Source organism: Ruditapes philippinarum, unplaced genomic scaffold (genome assembly GCF_026571515.1).
Source record: "Ruditapes philippinarum isolate M1 unplaced genomic scaffold, ASM2657151v2 ctg123_1_1_1_1, whole genome shotgun sequence".
Taxonomy (NCBI): domain Eukaryota; kingdom Metazoa; phylum Mollusca; class Bivalvia; order Venerida; family Veneridae; genus Ruditapes; species Ruditapes philippinarum.
In genome coordinates, this window is record NW_026864861.1 from 38,974 (window position 1) to 52,535 (window position 13,562).

At 31.1% G+C, this 13,562-nt stretch overlaps 1 protein-coding gene across 1 annotated transcript in view; it reads right to left on the reverse strand.

Moving 5' to 3' along the window:
• The window catches only part of LOC132727059 (uncharacterized), an 86,436-nt gene that overhangs the window by 22,203 nt on the left and 50,671 nt on the right, over positions 1-13,562 (reverse strand). Inside the window, exons 6-7 of the mRNA XM_060712469.1 lie at positions 4,985-5,167; positions 3,453-3,661 (exon numbers count right to left, since the gene is read on the reverse strand). Coding sequence (XP_060568452.1) covers positions 3,453-3,661; positions 4,985-5,167 — 392 coding nt within the window. The remainder of the gene's footprint in view (positions 1-3,452; positions 3,662-4,984; positions 5,168-13,562) is intronic.

A 13,562-nucleotide genomic window follows, 5' to 3' on the forward strand; every position in this document is an offset into this window, starting at 1 on the left:
AATTCAAACTTAAACTGCTTATTCCTAAGATGTATCTATATTATTTTCAAAGTGAAAGGGACATAACTCTGCCAAAAAATCATCAAACCATGACCAAATTCCAACTTGACCTGCCCATTCCTTTGACATATCCATATGTCAAATTTAAGTTGAATATGTATCACTGTTGGGTAGATAATGAACAGAAACTGTAAATTTCATAATTATTTTCAAAGTGAAAGGGGCATTACTCTGCAAAAAATCATTGAACCATGACCAAACTCAAACTTGGCCTGGGCATTCCAAAAACATATCCATATGTCAAATTTGAGTTGAATGTGTTGCACCATTGGGGAGATAATAAACGGAAAATGAAAATTTCATATTACTTTCAAAGTGAAAGGGGCATAACTCTGACAAAAATCATTGAACCATGACCAAATTTGAACTTGACCTGCGCATTCCTTTGACGCATCCATATGTCAAGTTTGAGTTGAATGTGTTGTACCTTTGGGGAGATAATGAACGGAAACTGAAAATTTCATATTATTTTCAAAGTAAAAGGGGCATAACTCTGCCAAAAATCATCGAACCACGACCAAATTCGAACTTGACCTGTATTTTCTCATGACATATCCATATATTAAGTTTGAGTTGAATGTGTTGTACCGTTGGGGAGATATTGAACGGAAACTGAAAATTTCATATTAATTTCAAAGTAAAAGGGGCATAACTCTGCCAAAAATCATCGAACCATGACCAAATTCGAACTTGACCTGTATTTTCTCATGACATATCCATATGTCAAGTTTGAGTTAAATGTGTCGTACCGTTGGGGAGATTACATGGCGGGGGCATAAAAACAAAGTTTTATCAACGTTTCCAAAATTCGTTATTATCACACACCCATGCCGATTTTGCGACTCCGTAAAAATGGTATTGCACAGCCGTGCATATATTTTGACGTGACGTCATTAGCGTTATACAGACATAGTGTAAAGCCGCGCTGAATGTTAGCATTATACTGTAGGCGCGTCAATGAAAATGACTCTTATTTCACTTTAAACGGTCTTTATTTTGTGTATGTGATAAATAGAATATTAAATTCGTGTAAGTTTATTTCTGAATTTACTAGTATTGCACTCGTTGAATAAAATAATATTATGCTCGACAGAGGCTCGCATAATATAATTTTATTCAACTCGTGCAATAAATTCAGTATTGAACTTACACTCATTCAATATCCTCTATTTCCCAAAATGTTGCTACACATGGTAGATTTAACGACAGTTTTTTCAAACCACTGGAACAGCCTTAAAAGAACGTTTCTATTGGAAACTCTGAGGCGAAAACAAATTTAACCACCAAACATAAAGTCCAACTTAAGAATTATAATTATATTTTTTCTGGGCGTGTTAGAATGGAAATAGATATTAATTCTTCGTCCATTATTGTATAATAATGCACGTTTTTCGTTCAAATGCTTTGTAATTAATCACTCAGGCCTATCGGCTTTCGTGATTATCTTACTTCGCATTTGAACTCAAACCGTGCATTATTCTACAACAATGCACTCAGAATTGATATCTATTTCCTAAATATAGCTAACATTGGCGCGTCGCATAGGATGGAAAATACCTTTCTCATTTTATTGTAATAATTATTTACAAACTGTGTCTTTCGGAGTTTTTTTTTTATCAATATATAACAAATAATTTCAATTTCCTGTAATTTTATTCTGTGATTATGCTTCAAAGCAGTCAATTGACCGTAAATTTTCTTTTTATATTTTGATTTTCTTGAAATCATTTTTCTCATCTGAAGGCATGCAACTTCAATATGATGATACATTGATTACATTCCATGAAAATGATTAAAGATATGAAATATCTCATGACATGTTTGTTCATTTTACATTACTTTTTAATGCAGCAAACATAAAAAGTCTTCACAAAAAGTAGTATGCAATCGTACCTATATTACATACGAATGTATGTAATATTTTTCTTGTTATATCAGTTTTGTTTTTAAAAAATCACAACTTGATATCATAATCTAGCGATATTATCTAGCAGACACACATCTGTTCTTGAAGGCAGTTAACTACTAAATGACTATTGGAGGAATAAGTTACTTAATAACATCGAGCGTAGATTTTCTCTCTCAAACCACTTTCCGTCAGTCCATCTTATATAATGCTACCTCACGATGTGTAAGGTTTTTTTCTCTTTACTAATGGTAATTTTCACAGTTCAAAATTTTTAAAATAAGAAAACCGCATAATATATACATAACATACGGTGATAAGCTTGAAGACATAAAACAGCATTCTAACAAGGTCGGCATTTTATTTATATACAAATGAAATGTTGCATATGTGTATAATTGTTCAACATATATTAAAGAACTTTGCTTTTACATTTATAATACCCATTAATTCAGCTGCGCAAATGACAATATGATTAAGCAGTAACTGTTATGGAAAAATTCCCATTAAAAGACAGCAAGAAGTGAGTTGCAATAAATAATCACTTTACAGAAGACTGCATCAAAAAAGAAAAATTACAGCAATTTAATGCAAAATTATTATAATTCGTTGGTCACAATTTCTTGTTTTTGTGGACAGGTCAATCCATGGATTTAAGATGCAATGAAATTGATTATTTTGCATCACATTATTAACATTTTACCATTTGGAAAACTAGACAGTCCACTTATTTAAGAACAAACGAAAAAATGTAATTTTGACAAAACTACGAAATTTCATGCCCGCGAAATTAAGTCAATTTACGGTTCCTGTAGAAAAAATACTAAAAACTTTTCAAAAATAATTTTATTCTTGCAACTTTCAGGAAGACTTAATTCTATATGGAAAGAATGAATCTGATGTCTACATAATATGATAGCTATTTTTGTACTTAATGGGAAAAGGCGAAATAACGTATCATTTCATCGGTGCAAATATGTCTTGTTTAAGGAAGTTAATGCGCATCAAAACCATCTGTCTGCCTGTTAGCCTATGATAACATAATGCGCTAAAACGATTTCTATGAAAGCAAATTCACATTTCTATTTCACGTGTGAAGCAGTGCGAAAACTGATAAAACCTATTTCACGTGTAAAGTAGTACAAACATTGGTAAAACCTATTTCACATGTAAAGTAATACGAAAGTTGATAAAACCTTTTTCACGTGTAAAGTAGTACGAAATTGCTAAAAACCTTTTTCACGTTTAAAGTACAATAAAGTACCATTTTAAGTTTAAAGTACAATAAAGTACGAAAATTGATCAAACCAATTTCACGTGTAAAGCACAATGAAGTATGAAATTGCTAAAACCTATTTCACGTGTAAAGTTGTACGAAAATTGATAAAACCTATTTCAAATTTAAAGTACAACGAAGTACGAAAGTTGATAAAAACCTATGTCATGTGTAAAGTAGTATGAAAATTGATAAAACATATTTATATACCTCCTTAAGTCCGCTATTTAGGAAGCTGATCCTCATTTTAAACAGTACAATGTCAACTATGTACACAAAGTCGCAAAAATAGTCACACGCCAACCAGTATTTAACATTGTCCGGAGTTTGATAAGGAAAGGCTGCCCGCAACGGTATTGCCCATGCATTATACATGAACGCCAATGTTACTATAAATAACCATAGTAGATATAATTTACCTGAAAAAACATAGAAAGTATAAAAACATGTCCGCAGATTGTGATTGTTATTTTGAACAAGGTGCTATAAAATTATTGTAAAATACATGTATAGTAAAATCGAAAATACGAAAATCCACTACATAGTTCGCAACTTTTAAAGTTTAATTCAAATACTTCCTAAATTATTTCTGGCAAAATAGTCGCGTAAAACAATTAAATTTGGATAGGTTGTTTCCAATTTACTGAGAATATGTTAATTCGTGGGCACATTTTTAACAACTACATAAATAATTAAGACAGATATTATTTGAATGAATACACCCGCACTTTGTTTCACTGACATTGCCCTTATAGCGAATTTGATAAATGAAGTCATTATTCCACAAGTCAGTCTTAACCCTTTCCCCCTATAAAAAGGGGGGTCAAAAGTGCGTTGTTTCGCGTATATTTGAGGTAAATGGTTAAATAAGCATACATGGGAAGATGGCTATTTCAGGGTTTCAATACATTAGTAATAAATGCTGCTATTTAACCAGACTCATATCGGAATGTAATTCTCCAAACAAATATGCAAATAGCGTCTTTTACACTTCGCTCAACGATACCAATTTCCTGTCCAGATGTAATTACGGACTGACCAACTGACAAGATCTTGTGCAATTATTTTCGACTGGACTTCAGAAATCAAACCGACGTTTCATGTCACTTTGACGCAAACTCCTCTAGACAATCTCAATCAAAATATTGTGGTGAAAGAAGAAACACAACATAGTCCTTAAAGATATCAAATAATTCTGACTTTTCTTAAATGTTGAAGCATAGTTTTGTGCTTTGATCGCTAGAAACAAAACAAAACCTATGCTATAAATTTGAGAAATTGCGTTAACAAAAAGTAAAAAAAACAAAAGCTTGCCAAAGAAGCTGCGAGCAAACTCCTTTTTTTAAACCAATGAACGATGAAGGCTTTGTATTATTAAAACCCTTTTTCACCTGAATTGCATTTTGAAATATAGAAACATAGTTATGACAGTAAATAAATTTTGAAAAAAGGTATTGTATAATTAATAAGTTGAATATTTATTAAAAGACGGTTGCATTTTACAGATTGTTTTCTTGGCTTAATATCAAACACCTCTGAAAAGGTTTTCCAGGTTTTCTCTATCATTGTTATAAACATTGTCGAAATAATTGTATTTGATATATAACAGTATTTTAGGATTAAGTTATGGTAGATATTATATAAAAATTCCATTTCGCTATGGTAAAAATAATCCACCTGCAATCCATTAAAAAAGCCCGGAAACCAAAAAAAAACATCTGTAACCTATACGTAGAACTTACTTTGTGGTTCAATGACATGTGGAAATTTTAACCTTCGGATCCATCTTGGCAGCTTGAATTTCTTCTTCTCTTCTTCCTCGAACTCATTTCTTATCCTCACAATTTCAGAGATTGTGTCTCCTTCGGGCTGGTCTGGCAGGAACGAGTCCAGCCGATGACGGAATTGAGGCTCGGCGGAAATGGCTGCAAACATGTCATATATTCGGATATGCAAGTATTTCATCTGCTTTTGTACGTGTGCAATAAAATGTAATATGTTTGTTTCTCTATGAAACTATCAAAACATTGTCTCACAATGAACTTTGCTTTTTTGTTTTTTCAAAGTCACAGCGTCAATACATGTTCCAAATTGACGTAAACAAGTTTAAATAATCCATGCTATCGTAGTAAATTATTGCAAATAGAATTTTCTTTGAAATAACTTTGCCTTTACAAACAATGATAAATGATACAATAACTTTCCTCGGTTTATTTTTGCTTCTGTATTTTCTTCTAGATATTCCTTTTATAATTTGTAATATCTTTCTCTAAATTTCGAATCTAAATTAAATTCGTTCTATCTATTTCACTTGTCATTCTAATGTAATAAAGGACTGCACTGTGAAGAAAATAGTTCAATAATTTAATTATAAAACATATACTTGTAGCAGCACTTAAAACATTTCAACGTAGAACAATTTATTCTCGTAGTGCAATTTTCACGCGAACGATTCCCAGTCTAATTGAAATATTCATTTTATTGGATTTTATTAAAATTAATGACTTAAACTAGTTTATCCGAACTTAAAGCGCTTGGAAATATTTTTCAAACTAAATATTAAGCTATCATTTGTTTTTTATTGAAAGATAAAATGTAATGGTATCCACTGAGACTCTCACCACTAGAAGTCAGATTCATGATAAAACAATATACAAATGCATTTCCCTTGATTGCTATATAAAACTTGAATCAATAATAACTCAATCAATAAACATATCCCTCTAGGAAATATTAATTCATTTGCTATAGAGGAATCACTTATTGTTTCGCAAATACACATATAATATTTAAAGATACAAAAAATTTCACAAATGTCTCCATTATGTCCAAATGTCACTCACAACAAGAACCTCACACCATTATACTGTTTAATTCATGTAAAAGTTATACATGTATTTGTAAAGCAATGTTTATTCAAACATTTGTTTTATGAAAATAAATCATATGTAATGAAAATAACACTCGATCAATGATGAAAAATTATACTTTAGCTTACTATTTAGACACGTGTAAAAGTTTTTCTTATAAATATAGCATATCGTCTTGAAAAACACTAAACAAAACAATTGGCGTAAGAAAAACACAAATGCACAACAATCTCAAAATGCATTCCCTCTGCTATTCTATACTCCAATTGTATAACACTGTGACAAATTATATCCTGCGTTCATTTCAAAGATGCTACGAGAATGTACGAGAATGTACAAGAAAACAAACCACACCAGAGTTACTCTCGAATAATAAAAATAGAAATGTCAGGGTACTCGGAGGAATTCTGATTCATCCGCTTGACACATTCCAGAATTACAAAAATAAAGAAAAATCCCGACTGAATACTTTAAGTAAGTTTCCTAGTATTAATTGATTGTAATATACATGTATGCTTCCGATGGTGAAGTAAAGTAAAATCTATATGATGCCTTTAACTATAGGTCCAACGTACTGCAAGAAAGGTTCAGGACAAGGCAACAGCTAGTATCGCTAAATATATTAATCAAATAGATTTTCAATGTATCCGCAACTTTTCAAGAAATTCCTCAAATATTATGTTTTTTCCATTTAAACTGTAAGAGCACACTATTTTTTCTTATTGTCCATTTTCTCCGTAATCCAAACACCCGAAAATTTTGAGTGTCTGAGTAGTCAATCAATATATGATGTTAATCATTTATTAAAATTGCAATTCAATTCAAGATAACAATCCTTTCTAAAGGATGGGAGTAAATTGTCCCCCGTTTTGTGTATTCATCTAGCCAAATGCCGTACTAGAAAAACGTCGAGAATAATTCATATGATTTATTTCTTCTACAAGTTGCACACATCACTGTAACTACCTTGTAATGAAAATGGAAACATGGGAGAATTTGCCTTATTCAATTGACAATTTTCCTTCGCCTTTAGAAAACTATTACCAAACTCTCCACTCAACTCTTCAAAACGACAATGAAATAATTTCTTTGTTATAATGTCTTTGCGGCAGTTGGTACGGTAAATATAAATATATCTTATAGAACGAATATAAAATTTGTTTTTGTAGACTATCAGCTGCGAAATTTTGGTTTTAGACAGCTTAAAAGTTATTAATAATTCAGATGCGCGCCAGAATAATGATTGTGTTAGTCTTTTGTAAGCATAATATTTATTGCGAAAATCGGAATCATTAAAGTTTTAGTAGTAACATGCAAAGATGAAATATATTTCTGCAAAAAGATCTTTACAAGTCTGATTATTTTGGTCCTGCCTTGGCGACAGGTTAACCTAACTATCTTCCCTAGATGATAAGTCACTTATTTCCAATTTCTCCGCGAGTAGCCGACCACTCATACCACATGGTTTTTTATTTGTTTGGGTCGTCAGACCAAACAAATAATGGTAGCGAAATTTCAGAGTCTAATGTTGTTAATTGCAAATGCCGAAAGTAGTCCACTTTTTTGAAGCGGTTACTTCCCTTTTGTATGTACACTAAAGCCGAAAAATTCAGGGGAGATCACTGCGTAAAGATGGTCAAAGACAGGCGCATCAATTTTCAAGCAAAGAAATTCCCGAATGGTCGAAGATTTCTGATATTGTTTTATTGTATTTTCTGATCGAAAATAACTAAATACAAAGCGGACATTCAATCTCTGACACAGAAGTTTACAACAAACCTAACAACAAGTAGTTCTCAAAACAGCTTAAAACTAGCGATTTAAAAGAAAGAAATATTTTATTTTGTTACAAGTATCCAACAAATTACAACGCATTTAAACTTAAACAATAGCGTTGGCTTATAAAATTGTCAATAAATGCACAATCACAAATTACGCGGATGAATATGATTTTATCAATGAAAATACTAGCTATTTATTACCGAATACTACACAAACCGAGTAGTGGAATATATAGATTCTACACGTCGGACTGTTTGGGCGAGAGGATTTTCGCTAAAATATTTACTTCAATTTTAAACAACAGGTGTACCCTGAACAAAATACCTCAAAATTAATAAGGATTACAAACCCGAAATGCAATGGAAGTTCTAAATTTAGAATGACTTGATATTATTCAATATCTATGTGTATAACTTCTCCGTGGTATAGTGGTAACGCGCTGGCTTAGTGAGTGAGACGTCTCGAGTTCGAATCCCAGTCGAGGAAACTTTTTTTTGTTAAATTCTTTTTTAAGTGTTTTTGTTAAGGAAGTAGCCATGATATGCAAGGATAAAGTGTGGCTGTCGTAAAAAAAGAACATAAATGATTTTTTGATGCAACTCTAGTTATGCAGAATTCCGTATGTATCAAACTCTGGTGCCTTGCAAAATGAACTATAATACATAGAAATAAACCTATACAGGAAAATGCATACAGATATACAGTACGATTTAGATTGCAAAGATCAGAAAATACCACAGAACTTACAGCCCTTTGATTCTTTATAAATATAAATGCTTATAGTAAGCTCCAGGATTATTTACATCTGTGTTAAACAATAGTTAAAGTCGTTACAAGCCCTAATTTAGAATAATATGGGTTTCTTCAGCCCGTTCACATATAAATTCACCGTGGCTGAAGGGTTTTCGGGCTCGCTTAGAAAGCGAGAGGTCTGGAGTTCAAATCTCAGTAAAGGTAACTCATTTTTTTTCAAATTGTTAAAGTCAAATAAACATTGGGTTGAATATCAGTGTTGCAATTAGTCTTATAGCCAATTTACTACAATTAAAACGCTGGAAAGCATTGGTGGCACTATACATATAATCTCACAACCTGCACCTTTCTTACATTCATAGACCCAAACAAATTCAGCGCCTTCTGTGCTTTGATTTTATCAGCAATGAAAGACAAATCATATCTATATTTAATGTCAGAAATTAACTGTCACAGAGAAATTTTGCCCAGTTTGTGTGTCGAACCAGGGACCTTTGGAAGTCTACCTTATACGCTTACCATGCGGGCAATTTTATGTAAAGAAAATACTACTTTCAAAACATGAATTTCAAGCGACATTATTGACTTATTCATAATCGTTTTGTTTTTCCTTCATCATCTTATTTTTCAGAAAATTCCAAAAAATATAGCAACACAAAAGTAGTTCGACTGCAAAAAGTGTAGACATGATACAAATATAAATATAGATAATTTTATACTTGATAATATATGAAAAAATATCAATTACAAAGTCATGTTTTTAAGCGGCGTCATGTTTTTTTACTGGTGTCGGTAGTAAAACCTTCATCGGCGAAACTTACATGCAACGTATAATGCAACCGGAACAAAAATTGCAAAATAACAATAAATATTTCAAAACCCAGACTCTCCGGTTCATGCCGGGGACAATTAATCATTGAACTACGACAGTCCTGACAGCAGTATTGTAATACAAAATAAAGAAAAGGTAAAAAAAGTCGGCATTTCAAACCTATATTCCACTAGTATTGCAGCGCTGGCTGATTTTAAACCATACATTTTAAAGATGAATTAAATAACATTTTTGTATTGCATGGTACTATTACCTTTTTGTTGAAAACCAATATGAACATCATTGCTTGTTTTTTAGACCTCACTGAAGCTTTACTTATTGAGATATGTGGTTTAAATATTTATATATGGTGCGAGAGGTAAAATGTTAGACTTTAGTACATTTACGTATGGAAGACTAGGTTCCAAACATAATTTCATAAACAAAAAGATAAAGATGATAAAATTACATGTGTATAAGTCTAAAAAATCAACAAATGAATTTTAAAAATGTTTTAGCTGGCAAAAATTTGGAAACTGATGAAAAACAATTACTTATAATAAAGGAACTCTGCTAAGGTTTTTTTTACATAAGTGGACTGGAAGTATTTTTTAAACCAATTACTTATGATCATAATCCAAGGTGTAGAAATTGTAAACGTATGTAATTTTTCAGTCAAAAACAGTTCTCTGTATGAACCATCAATAGATTCTATTTGCAGATCTTAGACTTTTGAAGTACTTTTATTGAAATAAAATTTAAAGGAAAAAGAAAAAATATAATTACATTGTCTCGGCTTAGAGTCTCTATATACAGACTTGAAACTTAAAGGCAAAAAACCTAGAGCAATAATCTTTGATGATCGGAAATGTAGGAAATGTTTCATACTTGAAGATGAATTTCACGTTTGAATTGTCCTTAAGGATGAACAGATAAAATATATAAAACCTTTTTTTGGAAACTACCTAATATAGTATTAATGAATTAAAGGATAATGAATAAAAAGAAGAAACTTATCAATATGTTTTTTAAAGCATAAAACACTGATCTATATATTTTGTTTAAAACGTTGCCAGGATGTACGGGAAAATCTTATATTTTGTTTTGCACATCCATATTTTTAGGATGGTATGTATATACAATTTAGATATGACGATAATTCGAAATTTGTTTAATGTTCCGTTTAGTGCGTACAATCACAAATATATTTTCGTTTTGTATTTACTGTGAACTAAATTCTGTCTACCGAATAATATATGTTTTATGCTTTTATCATCGACCATTTATGAAACATATTGCAAATGTTAAAAAATGCATTTAAATTAGAAACACAGAGAAGATGTACAAATACATGTATTTTCCATAATTATGAAATTAAACGAAAGTAAATAAAAATCTTTGTTTCACGTTAGATCTACAGTCTCAAAAATTGAAGATTTTATAATTCCCTAGCTCTGATAAACTATTTCTAATGTAGACATGTCTATAAGGGCTTTGTCTCGCAAGTAATTTATAGCAAAATAAATGTGCCAAAGTCTTGATCAAGACAAATTAGAGATCCAAAATTGCTCTGCTCGTCCCTTTTCCTTGGATTTTTATGTTTCCATAATTGTAGGTAAATTATTTTAGTAAATAACACTGCTAGGACCAGAACAGAACAGAAGTTATTACTGTTTGCTAGGACCAATGCTATTGTTAATATGAGATGCAATTCTCTTTTCAGATAAATGATGTAAAGTATCAATGTCATGACTCAAAATAATGAGCTTAGATGAATATACAAAAGTCAAAGGTAATGTCTAAATATTACATTTTTTTATTAAAAACGACATAATAAAATCTTAAATAATATCGTTTCGACGGTTTTTTCACTATGGCCCGATTTTAATTCAGTCTGTGAAACATTTACCATTTATCGTTTTAGCCCAATTTTTTTCAGCCAGTGAAATATTTACAATTTCCAATGTTACGTATGAAATATAGAAAGCGGACATTATAAAAACTCTACTTCAGGCTCACTTTATTATGGAAACCAGCAAATAATGAAAATTGGGCCTCTTTTGGTTGATATAGTCTTATGCCTTAAGAAATAATTTACAAAACAAAAAACAAAAAACAAAAATACATGCCTTACTGGGAAATGACTGCTGTAAATAAAAAAAAGGCCTAATTCTTTTGGAAGAAACAATCTAATTGTAACAGAGGCCTAAGTACAAATCTTGAGCTGCAGTACTTGTTGGTATCGGACTCATTTCCTTTTATTCTTAAACCCCAATCCTGATGGTGGTAACTGTTTCATTCAGGGCGACCAATACAGACCAAGATCTGCTGGCACAAGCCAGATTGAAAGCTGGACAAAATTGTGATATTGAGCGTGGAAAGGGTCTTAGCAAATGCATTCTTGCTAATCGAATTCATAGCGTCATTCATCTGCCATAAACATTATTGCTTATTAAAATTTTCTCCCAGAAACAAGCATGTTAAGTGTATCAATATTCAACGCACGAAACATAGGAGAATGAAAGTCTGAAAGTGTAATGGTCTCCAAACATACGTAATATCCGTTATGGGGTGGGTTTTTTGTGTCTTTGTTTTCAAATTCAAATATTAGAAAAAAAATCTTCCTGTCTTTTATCCTGTTGCTTTCAGTTTGTTAAAGCAATGCCAACTATGGCAATGCATGTAACAAATGGTTAGTCACTGGTGTATTAAAGAGCTCTGAAGTGTATTATTTTTAAAACAAAGTCTTTGTGGAAAAAAATCATATAAACTAACGAATTGACAGACATTTTGTGCAAATATCAAACGCAACCAGTGCCTTGCGGCTTAATACTTTGATGTTTTATTTTGATAAATGGGTAAATTTAAATTAAATTTTGTCAGATCAAGTGCTTTCATTTAGCAATTTAATTTCTCAAACACTTGTCAAACTAATTTAGAGGAAACGGAAGCACTTCAAACCAATAATTAAAGCCAACTCAATTTTGTTGCAATCTTTAAATCAAATTCAACATTGCTTTTAGTTTGATTCACGATTTACTTTAGAAAAATTAATTGTCTTTTAAAACATAATAGAACCTCAAACGTGTTGTTTCACTCATAAACAAATTCCATTCATAGATAAAATAAACCATTGTCAGACCAATAAAATTTTCATCTGCAAACAGATATAAAAGCAAACAAAAAATAAATAAATAATGATCATTTAAATCTTAATATTGATTACTTAAAGAATGTTATTCAAAATAAATAAGAATCATAATGACGTCATTAGTTGCGAGATTAAATAACTACATTCAGACATGAAATATTATTCCAAGAAATTACAAGCCTAATCATCTTTATTAGTCATCAATTACGAGATTAAATTACTTTAAAACAGTATAGACAGAAAAACTAGTTCTTAATTTATAGGCTAAGGATCTCTATTTATAGTTTTGGTGTATTTCCATCAGTTAAGTTTAAATAATGGAAACAAAACAATACTAAATATCATTCACAAAACAGCACATTAATTAAAGGATAAAAAGAAGATTTTAAAACATGTCAACACTGGTTTTTAATGAATTCAAAAAAAAGTTTTTACTTTTACTGATTTACCTCTGCAAATATTTTTCCGATGATGAATTTCAGAAAGAAAAAAAATGGGATCATAGAATTTATATCCTCTTCAAATACTATTAGTTATACAAGTTGCCGGCGAATATACGGTATACTAATAGCCTTGATTAGATAACTATGAACCGAGGCACTACCGAGGGTTATTATTATGTCAAAAAGGCTAACATGTATAACGAATTAAGAATAACGAAATTGTTATTGACGACAAGTTCAAGAACTTTAGACTGTTTTCAAAAAAGTGTGAAAAAGACGTACGTAAATAAGATGACGACAACCAGTCAAGGGCTACGCAAAACGCTGCACAATAAAATAATCCAAAGATAAAGTCAGCAAAGCGATGTAACTATTAACTTTTTAGTAATGTCATTTGAATCGAGAACAAAACGCAATAAATCTAGGATATAAATAGAAATGGATTATTTGTGCGTGCTTCGGTCCTTCGCGCTTAATACGGACACGTTAACAAAGTGTTTAAGCCAATCA